Source organism: Rhinolophus sinicus, chromosome 17 (genome assembly GCF_057876585.1).
Source record: "Rhinolophus sinicus isolate RSI-liver-muscle chromosome 17, RSI-T2T, whole genome shotgun sequence".
Lineage (NCBI taxonomy): Eukaryota > Metazoa > Chordata > Mammalia > Chiroptera > Rhinolophidae > Rhinolophus > Rhinolophus sinicus.
Genome location: NC_142517.1, coordinates 63,483,156 through 63,509,828, shown reverse-complemented (window position 1 = coordinate 63,509,828; position 26,673 = coordinate 63,483,156). Strand labels below are relative to the sequence as shown.

Sequence of the window (26,673 nt, the reverse complement as noted above, 5' to 3'; positions counted from 1 at the left end):
ATGGTCAGAATCCCCACTGTTTTTCACAGCCAGATGTTATGGGGGCTCCTCTTTCCAGCACCAGTACTCCGGGCTGGGGAGCCTGGTGTATGTGTGGGGGGGCTGGGATCCCTCGCTCCATTGTGGGAATCTGCTGTGGCCGAGATATCTCTCCCAATTTTCAACTACCACACATGGGTCTGGGCCAGCTCATTTCACATCTCCGCCCTCCTGCCAGATGTGGCTTCTTCTTTATATCCTTAGCTATAAAATTTCTGTTCCACTAAACTTCAGTTGTTTTCCAGGCTGATTGTTCTATATTTAGTTGTAATTTTGATGTGTTCACAATGTGAGGCAAGCACAGTGTTTATCTACTCTGCCATCTTGGATCTCTTTATAACTATTTTTTCATTTGACCCTTGTATGAGCCTGGGGTACCCCAAAACTCAGAGCCTGAGAGAAAGCTTGTATACAGATAATTGATGTTAGAAAGTGATCTAAATGGGTGGGAGACTGCTACGAGTGAAACAGGCATAGAGAGAAAGTCCATCAAGTATGTGCTATTGGCCTGTTGTCTCTGGGAGTAAAGGGCTTAATTCTAGGGACCTTCTGAGGAGCCTTGTGGAATGTACACGGAATTTCCCCTCCAGACATGGGAAAAGAGATATTTATCCACTAGCTTACTGCTGGTCAAGATTTGTCTTGTGCAGTTAATTCCCTTACGTTTCTAGGTATGGGCATACTTTAGAATGGCTGACTGGATTCTTACAGGCATCTCACATGGAGGAGAAAGGAAACTTATGACATAAAGTTAAGTGATGTGCTGTACAGCTGAAGTGAAATATTGTCTGAGCAGCAGCAACTGGATTTAAAAAAAAAAAAAAAAAAAAAAAAAGATGAGCCAAGAGAAAGAGAGGCAGGCACAAGAGGTGTAGAATTTCCTTATCCACTCCATGTGCTGTTTAGATCTATGCATACGTTAAGTTCAATCTGTAGCATGTCGTTCAGGGTGGTGACTAGGTGCAATTTCAGTACAAGATGGTTAGTGGAATAAGCTACACTTCACACTGTTGCAATTAGTCTGAGGCTATAACTGATATTCATCGTTTCCCACCACCATGCTTTCTAGATTTCCCTTTTCTTCTCCTCACTTTAGCATGTCTGGATTGCTTGCCTGATGGAGTAACCAGGACTTTCATTTCCAAAGTCCAAAATTATAGTGACTCTAGCGTCATCGGGACTTTGTTACAGCAATTGCCTGTTTCTAGTTATCACTGCGCATGGAAGCACCAAGACACACCACTGAGCCCCCTGGGTTCCAGGCGTATCCCTTCCTGCACTCATTGTGTAACAGTAACTCTAGCTCCTTGTAATCAAGGTCATTTAGTGCTGCCAATATGGATTTTTTTTTCGGTCTACTGCTTCCTAGGTACAAAATCACCAGGAGATAGTTATAGCTTCAGATTAAAGTGAAATCCTGTGATATTGTGATTTATAATAAGAAACATATATTTGGTTTTTATCCCTGTTTCTGGCACAGAGCTTCACAACCTTGGGATTTCCTGAGTGATGAGATAGATGAAGGTGTCTTTCATTATGTTAATGAAGTGACTTAGGACTCTACCGAAGGAAGGGGGCTGGTTGCCAGGAGAACCAGCCTTGTGGTTAGAGGGTTGGAACTTTCAGTCCCATCCACTGATCTCCTTTCCTTTGTATGCCTGCTCCATCACTTACTGGTTAAGTGAGATGGAAAGTATTTAAATTCTGTCTCAGTTCCCTTATCTTTAAAATTGATATACTAATAATGCTTACATTGTTATTAAACTCATTGCTTAATGAATTCACTTATAAAGTATTTAGAACAGATGCACACATTAAGATCTCAGTGTTTATTATTCTTATTTTTCAAACCTAATTGATGGAAACTTTTTTGTATTTCATTATTAGAGGTCTAACTTTTTTCATATATTTTTGTCCATTTATTTGTATTTTGTTATTTGCTTGCTCAAATCCACTGCCAACTTTTCTGACGATTACATATTAATGTCTTTTTCTTAATGATTTTAAGGCATAAACAAAATAAATTAAAGATGTTAGTCCTTGATCATACCAATCTTCTTTCATCGGGAATTATTCTAGTATATCTTAGTAATAGGAAAAACATTTACAGTGTATCTTTGATGGCTATACTTTGAAAGAAGGCAGTATCCGGTGAGTTATAGTCATACTTTTTAAAATACTTTTCAACATTGAGAATTATTGAGCAATGTGTTGTTAAGAGTTTAGTTAATTTTAAAAGATTTTTAAAAATCATCACAAACAATGCCCTGTATCACATCCAAAAGGTCTGGTGAGAACAGCAATGACCACCTTGTCTGAGCACTAGATGCTGCTATGTGTCTGACTGATGCCACTAGCTCTGGGCATTGGGCATAGGATACCCCATTGGTACCACTGCCTCTTTTGGCCCAAGAACTCAAGCTTATTACAACCACAGCCACTGGAAAGAGTTCCTCAGAATCTCTATATCTTCCCATTACTTGCTTCTTGAGACCAGAGGTATATAATTTGCTAAGCTGAGGTCATGTGCCTGAGTTTTAGCTGCCCAGGAGGCTGAAAATGCAAGCATGCAGTATGTTCTGCTCTAAAGTGTGAGGCAGGTAAGGAATTCCCAAACATAAGAAAGAAGTTCAAATGCTGAGCAACCCCAAAACATGACAAGTGTATGCTGAGGAAAGTAATCAGGAACCGGATCATAAGACCCTTATCCCAGTTAAGAAATTGAGACTTCATCCTGATGGCAATGGGAGCCACTAAAAGTATCGAGAGTAACCTGATGGGGTTTACGTTCCTGGAAGGTCATTCTGGACCTGGGAGGATAATGGGGCAAGAGAGCCTGGAGGGTGACCAGTAATCAGGCTGTATAAGACTTGAGGCCAGAAATGATTTTCAACTTTTGACACAGCCCCTGCCAATCCCAGGATGACTCATTTGGATGTGAACTGTCAAAAGCTTTATGAAACTCTAAATATATTATCTCGATTAGTTCCCCTTTATGCACATGCATGTGAAGCCAATCTTAATAACTCCTCATCCTTGCATGATATCCCTTCCCCTCTCTGGAACAATATTGCATCTCTAACAGGCCAGTTTGTTTAAATACTACGTCTTTTACCCTTTATTATGGATCCTTCATGGAGAAAAAAAAAGATTACATTCATGCTCTGATCGAAATCCCATTAGGTTCAGTCCTGATTTATTTTCTTTTTTATTTTTCCTCATTCCTGGTGGCACCTGACATAGTCTTCTTATAACTTTGGGGGAGATACAGAGTGTTGATTATCTCTACATTCTTCAGGATAATCAAATTTATTCAATTAATTTGAAGATCAGAGATCTTTACAAGAATCGTCTTGATCAAATATGCATGATTAAAAATATGGATAGTGTTTTAAAGTTAGTAAAAATATAATGCTCTAAATACTGTCAAAGATTCTGAAAAGCTTGCACTGCCACTTTATAATTTTGTGTGAACAAATAGAATTTTGTCGTGCTCTATTAGAGGACCGATTTGTACCTATGATTGTGATACTTCCAATAGTTTGACTTCTGGCTGCCTTGTTTACCGCCATTTCTCTAACTGAGATAGACTCCTCCTTCTGCTGACGCCCACTATGGTGAGACACTGAGCGTATCATTCACCTGGAGGCCCTACATTATCCCGAGAAAGTGCAGTGTCTATCGATCTCATCACCGGGTTTATAGGATTAAACTCAAATTCAAAGTCTGACATCTGACCTCTGAATGTTGCTGAAGATGGCTGGCTGGTGAAATAGCTGAGATTTCTGGAGCAAACCTGGCACTAGAGTTCAAGTTCATGGTCCCTATAATAACAAGGGGTACTACCTTAGCAGTTCTGAGTCAATTTTTTACTTCTATCACCAATTGCGTTTAAATCATTCATCTTTTATTTAATAATAAATAATCTTGGGGGTGGGGGAAGGAGGCAACTGACTGAGGCTGCTCCAGAAATCAATACAGCAGGGACTCAAGAGCTGCAATCTGATATGAAATTGTCGTGGGTAGGAGGAGAAGGCGGTAGGAGACTTCTCTTGATACTACAGGTGCACAATGAAGCACTTATTTTTCCTAGTTACATTATGTGTTTCATAGCAATTAAAAACAAAGTTTTCTAAAGAGGGTTTTTATTCATACTTTATACATACAGAATCGAAGTGTATTATCCTGTTTCCCCAAAAATAAGACCTAGCTGGACAATCAGCTCTAATGCGTCTTTTAGAGCAAAAATTAATATAAGACCCGGTCTTATATTATCTTATATAAGACTCGCTCTTATATTATAGTAAAATAAGACCGGGTCTTATATAAATTTTTGCTCCAAAAGACGTGTTAGAGCTGATTGTCTGGCTAGATCTTATTTTCAGGGAAACACGGTATTATTTTATGTGGAGTGACTTGGGTGAGGGTAGATGGAGATGGGGGTGGTCAATTACCCTGAAGCCATCTATTAGAAGCTGGATAGGCAGCTTTTCCACCAAAATCATCTCTGCAGAAGGGGTGACATAGAAGTGATTTGGTTCCATCAGGGCATTTGGGAGGAGGTATCATTGCAGGTTGCAAGGAGAATGAGCTGCTGTTGGTCTGCAGGTGCTGGGGATAATTGGTTTCCTGGAGCCACTGGGGTGGAGGAGCCTGTGTCCTACAGAATTCTAATAGGACACTGGCCATCAGGTCGCCTCTGTATTAATCAAACACTTATTGAGCGCCAGTCATTTAGTAAGCACTGAGGATACTAATATGAAAAAGGTACAACTCCTTCTTGGAGGATCTCACAATGAAGAAAAAAATGATAGCAGCCAACACTTATTAAACTTTTACTTGTGGTCCAAGCTAAAGTGAGAGCTTTACACACCTCCCAACATATCTCAAAGATCCTCATTATACAGATGAGATTTAGAGAAGTTAAATAATTTGCACCAGTCCTCTAGCTAATAAGGGCTGAGTTAGAACTTAAATCTAGGCAACCTGATTCCAAAGGGCCTATCTTTAACCATTCTTTGAAAGGGATAAAGATTGATACAGTGGGGCGTCCAGTGCTGAGGAAGGCCACCTAATCCAGCCTGGAGGGTTTAAGAGATAATACTTTGGGGAACAGGGACTCCCATTTGCACTTGTAGGTTTTCTAGCACAGTCACGGGTATATAGAATGGTAGAGCTGGAAGGATCTTTGAAGATCTGCCAGACTCACAGACTAATTCTACAGGAAAGGTTAGGACAGGAGAAATGACTTGCCTAATTTTTAAAGAAACCCTGCCAATTTTAGGATTAGAAATTTAGGTTGTGATGAAGAACTACTGTTCTGATTGCCCATGTCACCTGTTTGTGATTAGAAATGAGACTGTTGGGACAATTGAGATAATTGCCAGCCAACCTCCTTCCCTCATACAAACAGAAGACTCGAAAAGTTGTTTTAGTAGAGATGGATTTGGAGAGAAATCAGGCAGACGTTTGGAGCACTTTCTGTGTAAAGCAAATATTAGCAGATTTGTCTCTTTTTGGCGTCGTGAGAGTGAAGATATTAGCTTCAAACCCAGCACCTCCCATATTCTTGCCGAATTTCCATCAGAAGGTAGACATGATGGGTGCTAGCTGTTGCACACCAACACCCACTTTCCCTTCTTTTTCTTTTGATAGACCCCGATTTTTTTTCAAGATAATTATGGAAATCCCTTTATCTGCACCCTGCAATGGAAGGGTTCTGTCCAGGGTTTGGTCCTGCCTTGCCCCCGAGCTGCCTGGATAGACCCCAACCACCCAAGACCCTGAACTGGAATAAGTGGGTTGGAAAATAATGATAATACTTATTTTTATTAATCTTTCTTCAATGTATGTATAGTTCACATTTATTTCAATGTTTAATATTAGAAGAGTTTGGGTCTTTATTTAGAAGTTTGGTAATATTTTTGTGACCAGAAATATGCCATAGGAGTTGGCATATGATATAAACTTGTTTATATCAATTAACCTATGGTAAAAATGGTTTTGTTAGATGTCTTTTTGTTTCAAGTCACAGTTTCCAAGAACCTATTGACAAAGTTGAGGACTTATTGTACTTGTATATCAAAACCATTTTAGATTCTGTCTTAATTTTCACTTTAATTGAGCTATAAATATGCATTGCTGAGATCTTAAATTGAACTTCCATATGGTTTCCCTGTTTTAAGACCTAAAAGATGACAAAAAGGAGGTAGTACTTCTACATTTCCCACACTTTGGGCTTCTGTGACTATTGCATCAAAATGGTACATCTAGAATCTTCAGTGAAACACTATTTTATTTAGGGACAAGGACTTTGGCTTACTTACTCTAGTGTTTCCTGCAGCAGGTAGCACCATAGTCCCCAAGGCAGGAACTAATGAGTGTTCACTGAGTGACAATAGCAACAACAAACAACAACAAGAATCAGAGCTAATATGTCTGATGTTCACTGTGTGCCAAAAGCAGTGTGGGTGTCTTCAATGCCTGGTCTCATTTAACCCCCCTCCCCCAAATCTATGTGAAATAAATTATTTCCTTCTACCAAGTGAGGAAAGTGAAACTTTGAGAGGTTACTTGCTCAAACTCATTCAGCTAGGAAAGTACAATCTGGATTCCAGAGCCTGGATTCCTTAATTACTATTCTTCCCCCAAAATTACATTCATGTATAATGGCTGTTATATCAATAAGTATCTAATAATTATGTTTAAAAAACAAACATATCAAGATCAAAATACACACCCCCCCAAAAAAAAAAACACCAACCCCCTGCATAATACTTACTTGTTTTTCAGTGCTTATTTATGTGAAAGGTTCTATTCTAAGCTATTTACATATATTAACTCATTTTATATTCACACTACCACTATGAGTTAGGCATTATCATTATCCACATTTTATAGCTGAGAAAACAGGCTCAGAGAAGTTAAGTAACTTGCTCAGGGTCACATAGCTAAGAAGGGATAGAGGCTGCATTTGAACTCAGGTAGTGTGGCTCTAGCACCTGTGCTCTTAACTACACTGCCTCACAAAAGGATAAATTTTAGACATACCTCAGATTTGTGATGCAATTATATAAAGTTGATTATATCAACTTGATGGCTAGCTAATCACTAAATATAAGAAATTTAAATGTCAGCTTTCAAGCTTTTTTAATTTTTATTTTCATTTTAGTAGTAAAATATCTTTCCAGGAGGACAAAATTTCCTTTAAACCTACAAGTGATAACTCTATCATCACTCTGGAAAATCACAATACAGAAACTACACATTAACTTGTAACTCCTAGACAGTTTGCATCAGGCCTTACGTTTCCTAACTTCCCTGTCTTCCTCCCCATGCTCCCTGTGCCCCACGTGGGCACCTTTACAGAGCTGATGCTTTCTGGTGGGAGGCAGTGACCCTCCGCACCATGGCCTGGTAGCCTACTTTGCCTCTTGGGTAATCCCTCACTGCAGGCCACATCCCATCCCATTCAATGTTTACCAGAATGTTGGGTGCTTTAGGGATTTTTTTCCACCTCTTTCCTGTAGACCTAGGAAACCCTGATTTGGGTCAGGATCTGAGATTGGAAACAGGGTGTTTTGAATAGTTATTTTAAGATAGTTCTAAAACACTGGTCCTCGGCGTTGCTTGTGCATTGGGATCACTGGAGGAGTTTTCAAAAAATTCTCATTGGAGTTCCATTCCCACTGTTTCTAATTCAGTTGATCTGATGTATACCCTGGGCACTAGGAGTTTTAGAAGCTGCCAGGAGATCCAGTGTACAGCTGAAGTTGAGAACCGCTGTATCTAGAGCAGGGTTTCTCAAGTTTGGCAGAATTGACATTCAGTACTGGATAATTCTTTGTTGTGTGAGATGGTCCTGTGCCTTGTAGAATGTTTACCTGCATCCCTAGCCTTTACCTCCTAGATGCCAGTAGTACCTTCCCCAGTGGTGGCCACCAAAAATGTCTCTAGACTTTGCCAGATGTCTTGGGGGGAGTTTGCAAAACCACCCCTGTTGAGAACTGTTGGTCTTTAGCCATCACTAGTAACCTGAGCTGTGAGAGAAGTCTCTCAAAAAGAAAAAAAAACAAGAGTGGCTTCTGTTGCACCCTACCTAACAGGAAAATATATAAAGATGCCAAGGGCACTTGGCAGAAACCCTCCTGTCATTGGAGGAAACCAAATCAAGTTGCCTATTTTTAAAAAGGTTTTCTAAGTAAAGAGATGGTATATTTCTTGGGGAGCCTGAGAGGAAAGTACAGTAAGTCCTCACTTAATGTTGTCAATAGGTTCTGTGACTTGAAGCAAAATGACATATAACAAAACTAATTTTACCATAGGCTAATTGATATAAACAAGACTTGAGTTCCTATGACATCTCATCAATGTTCTAATGAAACAATATTGAACAAAATGATGATATTCAAGGACCTGCTGTATCTTCAAAAATAGAGAATTAAGGAAATGATACAGATCTTTCTAGCAGATCTGAAGCAAGAAAGAAGGAAACTAAATCTTTTTTTAATTAGCGTGAACAGTCTGGCCTGGGTGAAATAGTGTCTCCAGCTGACGAGTTCCTGCCAGCAGCAAGATGATCAAGTACAAGGGCTTGGACGCTAAATGGCTGTGTAAACCCAGAATGTTGCTTTAGCCTTCAGAACTGATGATAGAATGAACAAAAATGGGTAAGATTCTGAGTACACAAATAAAATTATGGTTAGGATAAGCTCATTATGGAAAGGCTAGGGTCCGGGAATAAAATACTTTAGTGGTTGTCTTAGTAGGGGTCATTTGGGAGAAGAGCCCAGGTAGCACCATTAAGAGAGTAAAGAAACAAGGGGGAAGGGAGCTAATAGTGGGTGCATCATCAGAATTACCACTGGGGCCACTTGTAGCTCATCCTCTGGAGGTCACAGAGAGTCAGGGCTAAGCACAAGCCCCAGAGGTAGGGGTGAGACAGCTGGCGTTTTTATCTACTGATTTGCATTTGTCATTGGCTGAGGGCTATGTCCAGGGCTGTTCAATCCTCCACACTTTTGCCAGGTTCTGGTTTGGGCCTCAGGCAGAGTTGCCAGTGGGGTGCTAGCAAGTGAAAGCATTTAGCTGGCACTAGATGGTGATTGCTGAGGGACCTAGGGGGCCACTGGCAACTTCTGCTACAGTGGTCAATTTTAAAATTTATTTAAAAAGGTATTAACCTCTTTACTAGTTAACGATGTTTAGTTTTCAATAAAGACTTCTTTATGGTAAGGAACATTAAGAAGGCACACCAGCCTCTATACCCCTCAAAGACACCTTCATCTTATTGTCTGAGACCATGAAATACCACTGTCAGAAACCCCACGGTCACCCCAGCCTGTCCTCAGCTCCCCTTTCCCTCACCCCTTACATCCAGTCCACTAGTAAGTTCTTTCAAGTCTACCCCAAAATGTTTGGGAATTTATCCATTTCTGTCTATGCTGCCACTTCATCAGTCTGGGACAACGTTGTCTTTTGCCTGGACTATTGCAATGACTCCTCCTAGGCTCCCCACATCCACTTTTCTTTTGGTTCCTGGAAGCCACAAAGCTTTTTCTTGAAATGCTCCTCCTCCCCAACCCACCCCTTCTCCTCCAATGACTTGTTCCTTCCCATCCTTTATGTCTGACTAAATGTCACATGTGCATGGAAGACTTTTCTCTCTCAAGAAAGATCTCCCCATAACACCTGGTCATCTCAACTCAGTGCCTATTTGCTTACTCCTTGGCACGTTTCACAGTTTGTAATTATTTTGTTTGTCTGCTTTGTCTGCCTCCTCTTCTAGAATGTAACCTCCGTAAAGGCAAGGACCATGTCTATCTCCTTGACCAACCTATCCCTCAGAGGATTGCCAGATTTAGCAAATACAAATACAGGCTTCCCAGTCAAATTTGAGTTTCAGATAAACCCTGAATAATTTTTAGTATATGTGTGTCCAAAGGATATGTTTCATTATTTAGGCTTTATCTGAAATTTAAATTTAACTGGGTATCTTGTATTTTATCTGGCAACCTGACTCCCTAGGCCCTGACACGCGGCTGACTCTCACTACATATTGTTAAATAAAAATCTGGTAGCAGCCTATCAAAATTGCTACTATGGCAACAAAGTCGGGAAAATGTGCTAAAACTACAGAACTAAAGCAGTGACAAATACCACTTCCCATTCCGTTCTATTCTGATGTGCCTATCTTCTCACTCCAGGAGAACCTAATCAACTCACCCCAAAGTCCTGGGCAGCCCAGTATTCTGGGGAGGACGTCCCCAGAGTTTTGTTGTGTCCAAGCACAGAAGCCCTTGCTCTTCTTTGGCCCTGACCTCCCCAGACGGTGAGCTCACTAAAGGAAGAGACGACTTGGTCCTTTTCAATCATTCATCCCCAACATCTCACTCTGTGGCTGGCACATAGTGAAGATTCAATGCAAAGTGACCAAATGGACTGATAAATGAGTGAATAGTAGGGTGACTAACTGCCCTGCTTGGGCCAGGACTGAGGGATTTCCTGGGATGTGGGGCTTTCACTGTGAAAGTCAGGGCAGTGGGTACCCTTCGTGCACGACGCTCACTCTCAGTGGCTGGACTTCTTGTCCATTATCACCGTGTTGGCTGCTACGTGACTACCAAGGTTAGGTAGCCTGGTGGCCTGGCTGCCCATCTATTTAACCTGGACACTAGCTGTTTGGAGCTCTGCTGACCCCCTTTGCTTCCCTGTGCCTGAACTGAATGGGGGGCCTTGCCCTTGCCTTTAACCTCAGCTCATGGTGCTTACACTGGCCTGTCCTTCCTTGGGGCTAGATCTTGTGGTCTGTGGCAGTTGCCCTGGGCTTGTGTTTCTAGAATAAAGGCACTCCGGTTAAGCACATCCGAAGGGATCCTGGTCTTGGTCCAACCTCATGGCCCCCCAGTCCTGGCCACTACAGGTCTGCTCCATCAAGTGCTGATTATGACCAATTGCCACTTTCACACAACACCAGCAAATATTTATTGAGCCATTAATCTGACAGTCATAAAACTTCTCAAATAAATTCCTACAATTGTCTGAGTCACTTGACTATAAAAAAGTAAGTTCTCATTTTAACTATCCCCCTCCCCCAATACTGCCAGAAGTCACAAGATTCTAAAGGAAACTGCACATATCCATTCCCAACGATGGCAGCAATTCTCCGGTCTCAATTAGGTCCTGCTGGGTTCCTGGAATTGGGGGTGAAGTGGCTCTTGAGAGGCTCCCAGCACTTGTAGTAGTTCTCATCCAAAGAATTGGAGGTCTTGAGCCCCCACTTGGTGACGGCCATACTTAAAGAAGACTCAAACATAAATGCCTGTAGGAAATGAAGAGAAAGTAGAGGTGAGGTAGATAACAAAACACGTTTGATTAGATGTCAAGAGAGACGATGTAGGTAGGCAGAATCTTTGAATAATAAGTCCTGTGTGTTAGCATGGTGAGGCGAGCAGGCTCAGGCCTTGGGTCTGGCTCCGGCCCTACCACTTGTAAGTGGGTGATACTTTGTGTAAGACCCTTAACTTCTCAGAGCCTTAAGATTCACTCTGTAAAATGAAATTGGGCACACAAGCCTCACGTTGTAGCATTATGGAGTTAAGTTTGCTAGATCCAAGGAGAGGTGGGAGAGTTCTAGTAACATTCATCTTCTCAAGGACCATTAATTACTGTGGCTGTGTCTTTCTGAGGGAGGCACACTCCCCACTTTGCAGAGGTGGAACTGAGGCTCAGAGCTGGGCTCAGAAATGACTTGTCTAAAGTGATGGTAGCAAGAAGTGGCAATAGTTGGGATCTGAGCCTATCTTTTTCAGGACGCTGACCAAGAGATGGGTTGGGAAAAAGAAAAGGAGGAAAAGAAAGAGTGAGGAGGAGAAGGAGGGAATCAGGAGGCAGGAATGGCTGTAGCCCTATGAGAATCTCTAATCCAGAAGGGTGTGAAGGGTGAACGTCCCACTGCGATCAGGTTTTTGTCTGCAACAGAAAGAATATGCAAGTACTCTGTGTATCGGACATTCCAGCTTCACTGCTTGCTGAGTTTTCTACCCAATGTGGCTTTTAAAAAGAAAACAAAACCAAAGGAAACCCCATAATTCTTTTTTTTTTTAAACCCATAATTCTTATGTGCTCACACTGCTGGAAATTTTTTAAATACAGATGAACAAAAGGAAAATAAAAATTATTTTGTGCTACAATCCAGAGAAGCCACATTAACGTTTTGGTGTCTAATATACATTAACTTCTTTTGCTTAAAACAAGGGAGATGATGATCCCTGACTGATTTCCCATGACAGGCTTGACGTGCGGACCAGATGAGATCATGTGGAAGTGCCTTGCGCATTACAAAGCACTATTCAGATATAAGCTGTTATCATGGCTATTATTGTTGTTGTCTCTTTACTGACTGCTTCTTAGGAGGCTTGCGGTCTCACTAAAGCAACAAAACCCCCTCCCCGTTGAGCTATAAATGCAGTATTGTATAAAATTCATTTATTCCAAACTGGAATAAGGATAAGGTATATAGAGGGGACTGCATCCAAATTATATGATGGGAAATACTGTGTTTCCCCGAAAATAAGACCTAACCGGACAATCAGCTCTAATACGTCTTTTGGAGCAAAAATTAGTATAAGACCCGGTTTATTTCACTATAATATAAGACCGGGTCTTTAATATAATATAATATAATATAATATAATATAATATAATATAATATAATATAATATAATATAATATAATATAATATAATACAATACAATATAATATAATAATATAATATGTAATATAATATATAATGGCGGGTCTTATATTATTTTTTGCTCCAAATGATGCATTAGAGCTGATTGTCCAGCTAGGACTTACTTTCGGGGAAACACGGTAGTGAGGGAGACCCAAAGTTAGGTCTAGGTAAGGTGCTGAACCCTCTCATCAGGTTGTGTGGGCTCCCAGGCTACACAGGGTGTCCTGCCCCTCGAATCCCCATGTAGGAGGGCTCGTTCTCACTAATGCTCCAGGCCCTAGACGTTACCCAAAGTCTTGCATCTCATGAAGACAGCCCTGTTTTGTGCCTGGCTGATGCAGAACACAGCTCCCTGGTAACACTGACTATCCCAGGCCAATTTGGAAACCAAACATTATTGAATGGCAATTCTGGTGACCCTCCAGGAGCCTTTGGAAGCAATAGCTTAGGTGAGATGCTTAAACCATGTCTCATAGAGATGTAGGGGTCTGCAGAAACTCTGCAGAGGCCCTTGCAAGGGGCGATGTAGGCTGAGGTCAAGCAAATGGGCCTCTTTTCACCCTCCCACTGCAGACCAGCTCCACCAACTCTGGCCCTCGGGTTGGGATGAAAAGCAAACTGCATTGGACAGAGAGACAGATAATGCTCGCTGCTTGGGTTGTTTGCAAATTAGGCATGGAGTCAGGCAGGTCTGTGTTACTGATTTTAAAGTCAGGCAGATCAAAGGCATTTATTTAAAAATGTAAAGCAAATTTGCATGTGATTTAGCATAAAATTACTCCTTGTGGTCCATAAACTCTACCTCCAAGAATGCAAAAATAAAATAAAATCAAGTACCGCAGCTGTCCGCAATTGTGTTTAGCCTCAATGTTTATAGCCTGACACAGGAGGAATACAAAACAGGTTTTAAATCCCATCAGTTTCATCCGTTGCCAAAGGAGAGCAAAAGAAAATGAGAAAACTGCAGAGAACTGCTGCTCACAGCTCTGACTATAATGATGCAAAGCCTTCTTGACTCTCCTTGGCTTGAGAAACTGGCTGAAGGTGATATCATGCATTCTCTGCTACTGTGGCCCTAGAGGATTACTACAAAAAGTAGATGACTCTGAGACAAGGCATAAATACACAGGGCTGCATGCAGATAAGGGGAGATGCTTCCCATAGTATTACTAATACCCACTTACATTTGAACAGTGCTGGACAGTGTGTAAGGTTAAATCATAGTCACCTATTGGGTTGGATACCATTCCCACTCTACAGATGGTGCAGTGAAGCAGAGAAATTAAGTGACTGTTCAAGGTCACATAAGAGCTAAGAGCTAGGATTTCAACCCAGGCCTGACTCCATGTCCAAAGTCCAAAGCTCTTTCTACCGCAGGAGTCTAGTATACACACAAGGGTATGTGTATACATACATGGGAACACGCACACAGATACACACTCTCTTCTCCTGACTCTTCCTCTATGACTTTGGAGAAATAAGAAATAGCCACTTCTCTCAATAAGACTGGGGAGCTCAGAGGCCACGAGAGCCTGGGATTTAACTTGCTTACCATGGTGCCATCGGCAATCCTCTCGGGTTCCAGCTTGGCTTTGCTGGCCTTCTCGAAGCAGTCTGCATCAGGCCCATGGGGAGTCATCGCGCTGTGCAGGCTGCCCCCTCCTGGCAGGAATCCACCTTGCTTTGCCTCATAGTGACCTTTGATGAGTCCCATAAATTCACTCATGCAGTTCCCTGGGAAGGTGGAAGCAGTATTGGTTTTGTTACCCAAGGTAAGACCCATAAACACTAAGACCTTTTGAACATTATTTCCACAGAATGACAAGAAGATAGGAGAATCTGATACATTTGTAAGATTGATAAAAAATACAGATGGACAGAAGAACAGTCACAAAACATTTATTAGTGTGGGATTCTTGGTAGGGAAAGCTCTCCTCCACGGCCATGTGGGTTATCAGAGGTCTTGTGTTCCACTGTCTGAGAGAAATTAGGCTAGATCTAAAGAAAATCAGGACCCAGACAAGTATTTTAATTATTAAAATGCAAGTTATAATAAATAACGGAGGTACTCCACCCATCATTTAGGCTGACAAGCCTCAACAAAATTATCTTCTTTTGTGATTTGAACCCCTTCCCAAATAGCCTCATGGTAGTACATGCATCGCTATATTTCTGGTTCCCAATACAGAAAACTAAAGTCGTGTGTGTGTGTGTGTTGATGGAAGGGTGATATAATGGAAAGAACCCTGGACTTGGGGTCTATTATCAAATGCTAATCTGTATGAAAGAATCTTAGTATTTATAAAACCAAGTCTATAAATGCTATGTTCTAACAAATATCATCCTCTATATTGAAATCTGATATCTTATTCTTCCATTCTTCAAAATGCCTCTTAGATTCATTCTTTTCTTTCCATTTCCATTGACAGTCTCTTCATAAAATGCTAAAATCTTAGAATTAGAAGGGATCCCCACTTCTACTCAGTACAGAAGAATTTTCTATATCATTTCTGACAGACTGTCTCCTGGGCTCTGCCTGAGTGCCTCCTGTGAATGGAAGCTCTCTAGTCAACAAAGCTACCTGAGCTGTAATCTACCTAAGCTCTCTACTCAACAAAGCTTGGGGTGTTAAAAGTTCTCTCATATTAAATGGAAATTTACTTTCATATAAGTTAAATATATTGGTGCTAGTTGTGCTTTCTGGAGTCACACAAAATTTGACAAAAATCACCATGTTCTCACTCTTTCAATCTTATATTTCTATTGAAACAAAGCTTTTTATTAGAATAGAACATAGAGCAGGAATTAAAGGAATATGACACCTGAGTAAATTTAAGTGCTTTTCCATTCATCCACCCATCTACCCATCCATCTACTCATCTGTCCATTCCCCACCCCAGCCATCTGCCTATCCACCCATCTAATACACATAATTAGACACTGTGCTAAGTACTGTGATAGAGATGAATAAGAAATAGCCGGTCTAAAGTTACTCATAGTCTGTCCCAAGGGAGTGCTAAGAGTGCAAACCATGAACAGAATAGAGGGATACGGCAGTACAGACCCTTGCAAAGCCACACATTAGACATTATAAATGCCCCACCCGTCTCCCTTACACATAGAAGCCAAAATACTTCTGTAACTGATGAAGCAGCCATACCTACCCTGCCCATAAAACAAAGTGCTGCTTCAGGGCCCCTACAGAAAAGGTAAGACCCAGGTCAGGGCTTTACTTGCTTCTCCACGAAGCGGAAATAGAGGAAAAGAAGTGACTGTAAGCAGAAAGTGTCTCTATTTTAAAAGCAGTTCTGCTCATGATTTAAATATGCTGTCACACTCCTCACTCCAGTATGTGTCCTCAGGGTCACCTTCATGGCCTAATTTTAAGAAGAGAGCAAGACAGAATTCAGCTATGATATGAATACGAATTTAGGTAGCAGTGAGTTTGGTGATGACATTTCTGTATCATTTTCTATATTTCAAAGGCCAGTGGGAGAGTAGACTTTGCCTTTCTGATTAATGCTGAATCCAGTTGACTAAGGTGCATTAAGACGACTGGAGGCAATATTGCCACAGAAATAACTCTCCACTTCTATACAGTCACATCAAGGTAGCAAAGGTTTTGATTGTTGCTAAAACAATATTTTAAATATCTCTGGTAAAAAAATATTTCTAACTTGGGGTTCTGTGATTTTTTCCAACTAACTTGGGGCAATCATACCTTTTTTGAGATCTATCTGTCCTGGGCCAAATTTACTTGAGTCTTTTTAAAAAGTCTAAAAAGCATTTCACAAGGCCATTTGTTTCAGGTAATCAGAACTGCAAACCAAGATCAAGAAGCGGGTTGAGAGCTGAGGCATAGTAGCAGCCTTGCCCAAGTCAGACTGCTCTGATCCCTCTTCCTGGGCGGGGAGACAGCCCCAGGCAATCAGTGGTCCTTGATATGTGTTCTGTACACATCCTGCATCAGAATCTCCTGACTTGCTAGTTCAAAATGCAGATTTTGAGGTTCCACCTCAAAACCAACTAATTAAACTCTCCGAGGGTGGGCCCTGGTAATAAACATTGAAGAAAAGACATTCTAATTGATTTTATGTCCCTTAATGTTCTCAAACCTCAATATAGTGCATTATCAAGGACTAGCATATGAGGTACAGGATCTAAGCCAGAGCAGCTCTCTCTCTCTCTTCTCAACAGGTCCTCTAGCGGACTAAGTTCCAGAAAGACAACTGGGCCTGTGATGGGCATGACACTCTTCAGAAAGGACATAGGTTGTTACAACTTTATTCACAAAGTACCTAGTGTGCTTTTCTAATTGTGTCCTTTTCTCAATTATAGAGGTGTCACCTGAGAAAGGTCCTGGGATTTGGCCAGTAAGTGGCCGTCTTCTGTTCTGAGGGCCCCTACTAATGCCCAAATTGCCCACTCAGCCGCATCAGGCCTCGGGAGGCAGGATCCTGAACTCCAGCCAGGGCAGGGCATCCAGAAACACCTCCGGCAGTATTCCCGGTGGCAATGCTCATCACTTTGCTGTGTCTTTGGTTTCCAAATACCGAATGTGTTGGCAAAAGAGAGACTTACTGTGGTAATAAGGAGGCCTGAAGGTCTTGTCAGCAACCCCCCATCGAGGTGGGAAGATGACAAAATCAGCGATGGCCACTCCGGGACGGAGAGACTTGGCAGTCAGCACTGTGAAAATGGATGGGTCCTATGAGAGCACAAAGAGAGACTGAATACACGAGGAAAGGGAGATGACTGCACAAAGACACATGTCACCCACACATGAAGGGGTTTTAAGGAGACACTCAAATTTCTGATCAAACCACACAGGCCAGACAAAGAAGTCTGGGCTTGTCACTGAGGTGTAATAATCACTCATCTCACTTTCCCCTCTTGCTGTGTTTGAAGCAAAATGAATTAACACCACCTAAGAGGATTTGGAGCTGTTTTTTCACCCTGCGGAGCCCCATTTCATGTGAGCACTGCCTGGTGGGTCTGAGAACCAGTGGTGCCTGCCTCCCAAGCTCAGGTTGGGGTGACCAGTGCTGAGCTGGGCCACAGGGTGCTTTTGACAGAAGGGATCCTTAGAGTTAGGTGGACATAGAAATAAAACAACGTCCAAGTTTTGGTATAGATGTAGGATCTGCTTCTCTTTGAGGAATCACAGAGATTTCAGATGGTATCCTCATTGCTTCCTTGCTCTCCTTTGACTCTCAGGTCTAAAATACCCCAGTTACATCACGAGTTTGGGTGGTGGGAGTGTAAAGGGGAATAGGTTGGGGGACGCTATTCTGATTTTAAAAGAACTTGACCGTCCTTCGGTGAAAAGATTGAGGTTCAATTTAATTGAAATCAATGAACATATTGATTCAGACTGCTTTCAGATGCCATGCTAGGGTCTGGATTTAAAGATGATTGAAATCTATTCCTTGCCCCTTTAGCATTATTGGTGGAGGGGTGGGGTATAGGTACACTGAAAGAGTAATAAAGCAGGTGCATGAACAACTAATCACAGCCAGGGGCTGAGGGCAATCTAGCTTTATAAATAGAGATCCAAGGGAGTACAGAGGAAGGAGTGCCTATCTCTACCTGAGAGGATCAGGGAAGGCTTCAAAGAGAAGATGACATTTGAGATAGATACTGAAGAATGAAAGGAAAAAGAAAGAAAAAGCAAGAGAGGGAGGGAGAGAGGAAGGAAGGAAGGAAACGTGAGGAAGGAGGGAAAGAAAGGAAAAGGCATTTTTAAGCGCAGAAAATAAGAAAGACATCAAAATGCACACAGATTTTATTAAGAGGCAAGAAAGCTAAAGCCCAGAGTACATTGGCAGAAGAGAGAGGGGCAAGAAATGGTGATGGAAAATGAGTCCATGGCCAGATGGTGAAGAGCATCAAATACCACGCTTCAGAGCTCAGACTTCATCCTAAACCACAGGGAGCCTGCAAAGGTTTTCTAATGCAGTGGTAGAATGATCAGGTCTGAATTTTGGAAAAATAACTATAGCAGCAGTACAGAGGAGATTGAACCTGGGTAAATGCAACTCAAAAAACCAACTCTTATTGCTGTGAGAGTTAATACTTCATCTGTCATGAGAAATGATCTTAATCGATTAAAGATAAGATAGTGAGGATCAAATAAAGCTCTATCAGTGTCTCAGGGTCCTTTTTCATGCTGTTTTGGGCTTGATGCCTTATTCTCTTTTCCTGTTTGGTTTTATTCAGAGTTGCTGTTTTTTCAGAAAGGTAGTTTCATCCCCCCAGAGATAAGCTGAACTGGCTTAGAGTAATCTTTCTGTCTCCAGTTCTCTGGCTTTTGCTCTAATTATCTCTCCAGCTTGTGAGTTAAGTTAATCTATTATGAACTAAGCTGCAAAAGAAACTTTCCCCCAGGATCCCAGAACTAGCACTTTATTGAGAATATGGGTCCTTAGGGGCCTGCAGTGTGGACCAGGGACCTATTTACGGCCCTTACATGAATGAAAAATGTGATCGAGGTCTAGAATTTCTTTGGTTTAAGTTCAAACACTGAACATTATGAGTAACCTTAGAAGAGCGCCGTCTGTTCCATCCTTGCTAGAAACAACCAAGCGTGGAGGCTCTGGAGTACACAGCCGGAGCAAGTAGACTCTTGGTATTTGTGGGAAGGACAGAGAACTTTCCAAATCCAGAAATGTTCCTTTGTCATCACTCCATCACTAAGATTAGCAGTTGGTTTTCTTTTTGGGATAAACTTTCCATGAAGAAACCAAGTTTTTAGCTGTCTAGGAGAATTACTCTGACTAATCTATGTAGAGAACTGAGCTGTGTTCACGGGTGAGTGGTGAGTGTCTGGCCTGGCTCCCTCACTAGCTGTGTTATTTACTCTATCACTGAAGCCTTGCTGCAGGGGATTCAAATTCCTATCAGCACAATGACAGATGACTATATTTCAGGCTTCCAAAGGTGACACTGGAAATGCTAGATCTGTGAATGTTAGGGGTCTACTGTAAACCCCTCTCTTCCAAGGGTTGGCCCCTCCCCTAAGTCCCTCCATGGTCCAGACTTACTGCGTGATCGAAGGCCACTGCGTTGATGACCATGAAGTTCTCCAAGTTGTACTTGTAGGGGGTGTAGTTCCCATGCCAGGCCACGACATTGAATGGGGAAGTATCCTGCTCACAAGAGAAGCAGGAAAGGGTGATCTCAGCACCTAATGCTTTTGTAGCTATGATTCCACAGTTTGTACTTGACATCGCTGTCTCGTTTTTCATTTGACTTGGTTCTAATAATTTAATAATAGCATCCTTTGGGAGAAGTGTAACCCTGAATTATTCATTCCATGGTTGCTTCACACACCCTCAAACCATCCCTCCTTTAGCCACTAACCCTACTTTTCCAGTTCACAAGCTGCAGCTGCCTCTGATCACATGTGCAGCCAAAGCACAGCATATTCTCTAAGTAGTGCCTTTTCAACAATTTTTAACACAACTGTGAAAATATGTGGATGCCAGCAATTCTCAGACTATCTGGGCCACCCTCAGGGTTTCTTGGTGTGAAGGGCAGGCACTAGCTATGACTGTTCAACAGGTAATTGCTACCCAGAGAAGCTTCCAATAGACACAGTGCCTGGGTGGTGAGTGCAGGAGGGCAAGAAGGTCTCTAAGAGTTCCAGCTCCAAATGCGTGAGATTTCAGAGCAGTCCTAAGGAGATGTTTCTTGGGCCTGTCCTGGGTAGAAGAAGATCGTGTTCTGTTATAGGGAGGTTGTCCCCACTGCAGATATAGGTCTGGCTGGAAACAGCATCCAATTCAGAATGTTTGAAAGACTTTACTGAAAGGACAACTTACAGAAGTGTGACTGGTGTTATGTAAACTGATTAGAGATGGTCTGGTACCTGCGCCTAGCAATAGTGTGAAGACATTGCCATTCCTGGGCCTGTGGGAGATGGGAAGGAAATGTTGTTACAGGACTCCAGACAGAGCTAGAAACATGAAGAAGGGGGCTGCTCAGTGGTGTGCTGATAAATATTTTACAACTAGCTCTCTGGGAAAAAAAGTAAAAAACTCTGATTTGTAGCATTTGCTGATTTCTGGGGTATACATACTCTCACCATGATCATATTTGAGCTACCAATGTGAAGTCACCCAACACAAGGCTAGGAAGAGATGTGTATATCAAGTCTTGCAAGCCAGTATGAGACGGCTCCAGCAGGCCTCTGGGGATACCCAACAGGAACTGAGATCATGGAGGGATGGAGTCCCAAACAGGGAAAAAGCAGGGGGAGAAAAACCCCATCTTGTGTTTCCTCGTGCCCTCCAGTTTCCTGTAAGGACCTGCCACTGGTTGAACCCAACCAAAGTCCAGCTGGCTACGGAACCTGGGTGATACAGTCCATATAGGTCAACTCCCAGGGCTCAGATCATGGTAGAAAAGGGAGAATGGATCAGTGGGAGTTCACACAGAGAATAACCATTTGGGGTTCACCTGGAAAGTAGAAACCAGTGGAGATGCTAGCTGTCTCTAGAATGATGGTTCTCTAGCAACTGTATGTCAAAATTATATGGAGAACATGCTTAAAATGAATGTAGCTTTCTACACGCCACTCCTAAAGGTTATCATTCTTGCCAGGCTGGAGTAGTATCTAAGAACCTGCATTTTAAACAAGCCACCCTGAGAATTTTTTATGCAAATGGTCTCTGAACCACATTTTTAGAAATCCTGACCCAGATAATATGAGGGTGGCAATGTGTCAATGAGGGTGACAACTAGCCATCAGGGATTAATTTTAAGTGCCAAACTAGTTGGCCTCTACTGGTTAGCATACCTTCTAAATGCTGTCCAATAACATGCCTTGGCAAAATACAAGCACTAAGTTAAATGGACAAAAATAAAGCAAACAAATATTGGTAAACAGAAGAGATCTTTGGATTATTTTTGTTATATGATTATTTATGCTAATATATTATATATTCAGTACATTAAGGAATAATATATACCAATTATATACTATATATTATATACTAATATATATACTAATTATATACTATATTAGTATATATTATAGATTACGTATTATTTTTTTATTATTATCTATGCCTTTCTTTATCTTCTGAGTTTACCAGGTTGGCATTATAAACCAAATCAAGCTATTTTAACTAAATTCTACTTGTTTTGTATCAATCTTATCTAGTATTTGAAATATGGTATCCATTGATAAATATAAATCTCAGATGATCTGCTTGTTAACTCATTTCCCTTTTCAGAACACATTACCCTGTCTGTAGATTACATTTTCCCCACCATTTATAGAGAGTGACATTTTCCCAGGATTTTTGTTGCTTGGTGAACAGAAAGATCATGACTTTGGGAGTCAGAGAGATATTGCTTCAAATGGTGGTTTTACCATTTATTGTGACATCTGGTGAATTATTTGCACTACCTGTTTTCACGACTACAAATAAGACAAATAATACTTTGTAGCATCTTAGTTATGTACTAAAGATAAAAGAATATGTGTAAAGTATTTAACATTGGCCTTGGAAATCAGTAGGTGCTCCATAACTATTCATCCCCTCCCGTGCCTACCAACCCTCTTATTTTACCTGTTTGGCAGCAAACAACTTGCCCTGGTATTTATTAATCACAGTGTAACCACCTGGCACTTGGCGATCTTCATACCAGGCTACAGGTATCAAGAAATCACGAGGATTGGCCAAGCCATTGGCTCCTAGAAAACAATGACCCAAACAACTTTTAGATACTTCTGAAGTCGCATAGGAAAGATGCCCATGGTTGCACAAAGGAAAAGGGCTTTCTTCCATGTTAAGAGTTATTCCACCATTTATTCCACCATTTGCTTTTATTGTTCAAAGGCTCATTGGATTCCCAGTCTGGTACCTTTAGATCAGGAGAAAAAATCATGAAAATTATCATCATTATCTCTAGTGTCACCTCCTAAAGTTGTAGAGTGACTATGGTTTATAAAACCACATTACGTGCATTATCTCATCACTACATGTGAGAGGAGGGAAGAAGAGGAAGAGATTAGAAAAGAGGACAGGGGAAGATAGAATACTAGAGCTTCTTCTTTCCAAGAAAACCCTGAGAACTCTAGAACTCATCTATAGTCTTTGAGAAAGAAAGGGTTACCCACTGTTGCCCAGGCATGCCTCTGCTCCTCAGACAGAACTCAGAATCAATCCAAGTCTGTAAAACTGCTGCCCAGCCTGACAAATCTGTCTGGGAGAAGGTATTCACGACTGGCCTGCTAAACTTTGCTTTGTGAATATTTCCTCCAGAGAAAGAAAATAAATCAGAAGACCAAAAATGAAAAGCATAAGTGCAAAAACATAATTTAACTCTGAGAGGAGAGACCTGGGGAGTGTTTTATCATTTCCAGCTCCTGGGGTTTTAAAAAAAACAACAAGCCCCAAGTTGGTTAGAAAATTATACATATTTTCCGGAGGGTACATGAACCTGGAGGCTAATGCTGACTGTAGAGCAGCAGGAAGCCAGACCAAAGTGGGAAGAGCGCGTGGTGAGCAGGATGACAGACGGCCCACCATGGCTCCAGCTGCCTCTCGGCTGCCTCCCACCTTCCTCTGACTATTTGGATCCTCCCAGGGGAGTGCCCGAAAGGCATATGTTGGCCAGTCCCAGTTTTGCTCTGAAAAAGCTGTTGACAAGCAAGGAAAGAACTGGGAGGTGTGGCCACCACCTTTAGCAAACACGCCAGAGTTGAAACCAAGGGCCAATTTTCCCAACCACTCTTTCCACTCCAAGACATGTTTTGAGAACAACTGCTCCGACTACCTTTACTTTTCTCCTGTGTCTCCTGACTCCAGCTTGCCTCGGGGATGAGGGGGTTCTTAGTTCACTTTGGAAAATTCTAATCTGCCTCATGGAGTCTGTGGTTTCTAGCTCCGTCATAGCACTGAGTGATGTAGCTTTTCTGACTGCTAAGTGTGTAGATTTTGTGGAGTGGAATGTGTTATTAGGAATGTGAGATTCATATATTATGTGTCTCTCAGTCCTTTCCCTCTTTCCATAGAAATATAGCCCTGGAGATTTTTATGGCTTTCCCCACTTTATTGTCTACACACAACCAATTACCTTAAGAAAATGATCTCTCTTCTAGTTACAAAGCTTATTCCCACTTACTGTATGCTTTTGCTTAAGCTGTTCCCTTTCTTCTTTATTTTTTTATCAACTTTTCATCAAGAATTAGGCAAATCTCATCTCTTCTCTGAAGCTATTCCTGGTGACCTGGCCCACAGTAACCCAAACTTCTACTATACATTATATAAAGTGTACACTATATAACCAGAAATCTATTATATACTGTCTTGATCTCCAATGGTCTATATGCTATTCTAGAGAGAGCTTTATAATGGGTTGTCTTGGGTCATTTTCTGTTATGGTGTAGTTTATGGGAAGAGGCTTGTGTTACCCTTGATGAGGTTCCTGTCATTCCCCTGAGCACAACATGGATGCTGAGACAAGCTGATGGAGTGATACACCAATGAGCTAATTAATGAAGATTTCATTTCATCAATTGGGTCAGCCATACTGCATGGAGCCCCCGAACCTAGAGATCTGAAAAGAAAGTCTGAATGTTGCTCAGAGAGTTCCAATAGGTCTCTGAAATTCCCAACTACACTCGGTCAAGAGAAGAAGTTGTTTAGAGAGGAAAGTTGAAGTTTGAATGAGATAATGAGAAGCATGTTTAACTCTCATTGCAAGTGTCCGTGTCCTATATGTCAAGTCAGGCTAAGAGGCTTGTAGTGAAGACTTACCAATAGGTCCCAGGTCAGGCAACTCAAAGTGGACGCCGTAGACCTCCAGGATGTAGCCCCTGGTCTCCTCGAAGACATCTATGCTGAACCGCATTCCTCTCTGGAATGGGAAGCAGACACTAGTGTCCTCTCAAATCACACATGTAGTTATAAAGAAGCCCCAGAGCCACAGCCAGCCCCATGTGCACAAGTAAAGCTAGAGTCTGTTGAGCTATGTTTGAGAGATGACCAACTCCAAGATGAGTTAGAAATAAAAATTTAACTCCTAATCACATCTGTGACCAAACCAATTCTAGTCTATTCTCTTGTTGGGTTCACAGACAACTATGCCCTGGTTTAGCCAAATTTTTAAGAAATTCATCTTCACTGCACCTCCACCCACATCTAGGGCCTTATTCAGAGTGTGTATAAATATTTAGGAAAGTGAACTGATAATGCTCTGTGCTTTTGATTGTGCACTATTTTAAACAAAGCAGGCAACCAAGCTTGCTTACCCTTCTGCACAGGGAGCCTTCTATGTAACTCATACTCCCTCCCCATTGCCCAGACATGACAGAGAAATTTTAGAGTTGGAAATAGCAGCAGCTGCCACGTCTGATTGCTCCCAAATTAGAGAGGCAGAGAGAGGGGGACACATCACTCACCTGAATGACGCAGATCTCATTAGGCTGCACGAGCATCTTGCCAAACTCTGTATAGATGAGAAGTTTCCCTTTCTGGGGAACTAAAAATAAGACAGGGCAACAATGAGCAACTCTTTTCATGCAAGAACCACTTCATGAAAAGTAAGAGGCTTAAAAGATTGCATTTGCTTTTCCATTCCAAATGAAAAAAGCTTTATTGAGTCTCAGAGGGGAAAAATGTATATTCTGACAACTTAAGTTAGCTATTTTATTATCGAGAAGAACATGAATGAACTGTTTTTTAGTTTTGTTTTGTTTTGTTTTGTTTTGTTTTTAGTTGTCAGGTAAGGAGCTTGTATGTGCACAGTTCTATAGATTGACCAAAGAGGCCAGCCAAATAGGATAGAAAACCACCCATTTCTGATAGTTCCAACAGGAGGCTGGCATTTGCATGTCTAATAGCTACACCAAAATGTTCACTCCAAAATACCGGCACTAAAACCATAAAAAAGAAAGGCAGACCAGAGAAATCTCTAACAGACATTCCATTTTAGATGCTCTCATGAAAATCTGTATTTAAATTGCAGAGATTAATGACAGATAGTCTTTTCTTGGGCTAGTTTGAACGCAAGTAGAACTATATTAATAAGTTAATCATATGTTAGTATTACTCTTCATTTCATTTCAGCTACCCAGATCTCCCATATTAGAAGGATCCAGCAGAAATGGGCAAAGACAGAGAGATTGGGAAATAGATTTGGGGCTTTGAGGTGCACTAGGAATCTTTTCCAGACCACCAATCGCCTTTAGACCTCAGTCTGTAAATTATACTGAGACAGATTGAAGGATGAAGGAAAATAATATATGTAAAGTTAAAAAGCAGCTTGTGTCTAGGGCCCAATTCACAGTGAAGGGGTCTGAAATCTTCAAAACTTACCAATCAAGAAGTCCCCATCTGAATTGTAAAAGCATCTGAAACATATAAAATAATTCCTGTGAGTTTTAGTTTTAAAACCATCCAGACAAATTAGTTCACTGTGCAAATTATTGTTCAGTACCCACTATGTGCCAGGTGTAATTCTGGGTATAAAATGACGTGCACAATGACCCAATCTCTGCCCTCATGAAGTCTAGTAGGAAGTCCAAAGGCAATCAAACAGTTGTAGAGCTATATCGTTGCAAAGTATAATGGCGCTGTGAAAGTCAGGTCCAGGGCAATGAAAGAATAATGGACCTGATCTAGTCTGAGGAGCCAGCAAAAGCCTCCCTGAAAAGGGGACATTTGACCTGAGATCTGAAGGAATCATCTACGCAAGGGTTTAAGGAGGGAGGAGAACATTCCAGGTAGAAGGAACAGCATGTGCAAGTGCGCTGAGGCAGGAAGACACATGGCATTTTGGAAGAACTGACTAAAGGCTAGTGTGGCTCAGGAGAAGAGAGAGGAGGTGCCTGATATGAGGTTGGACCCAAAGGGACATCTCCTGTGCCTTGTCATAGGGCTATA

General features: G+C 41.5%; 1 protein-coding gene across 1 annotated transcript in view; it reads right to left on the bottom strand.

Moving 5' to 3' along the window:
- Positions 1–10,998: 10,998 nt before the first annotated feature.
- The window catches only part of HGD (homogentisate 1,2-dioxygenase), a 40,361-nt gene continuing 24,686 nt past the window's right edge, over positions 10,999–26,673 (bottom strand). The window contains exons 7-14 of the mRNA XM_019729646.3: positions 26,107–26,141; positions 25,191–25,270; positions 24,547–24,646; positions 22,354–22,478; positions 19,819–19,923; positions 17,357–17,483; positions 14,328–14,509; positions 10,999–11,359 (exon numbers count right to left, since the gene is read on the bottom strand). Coding sequence (XP_019585205.1) covers positions 11,210–11,359; positions 14,328–14,509; positions 17,357–17,483; positions 19,819–19,923; positions 22,354–22,478; positions 24,547–24,646; positions 25,191–25,270; positions 26,107–26,141 — 904 coding nt within the window. The 3' untranslated portion in view covers positions 10,999–11,209. The remainder of the gene's footprint in view (positions 11,360–14,327; positions 14,510–17,356; positions 17,484–19,818; positions 19,924–22,353; positions 22,479–24,546; positions 24,647–25,190; positions 25,271–26,106; positions 26,142–26,673) is intronic.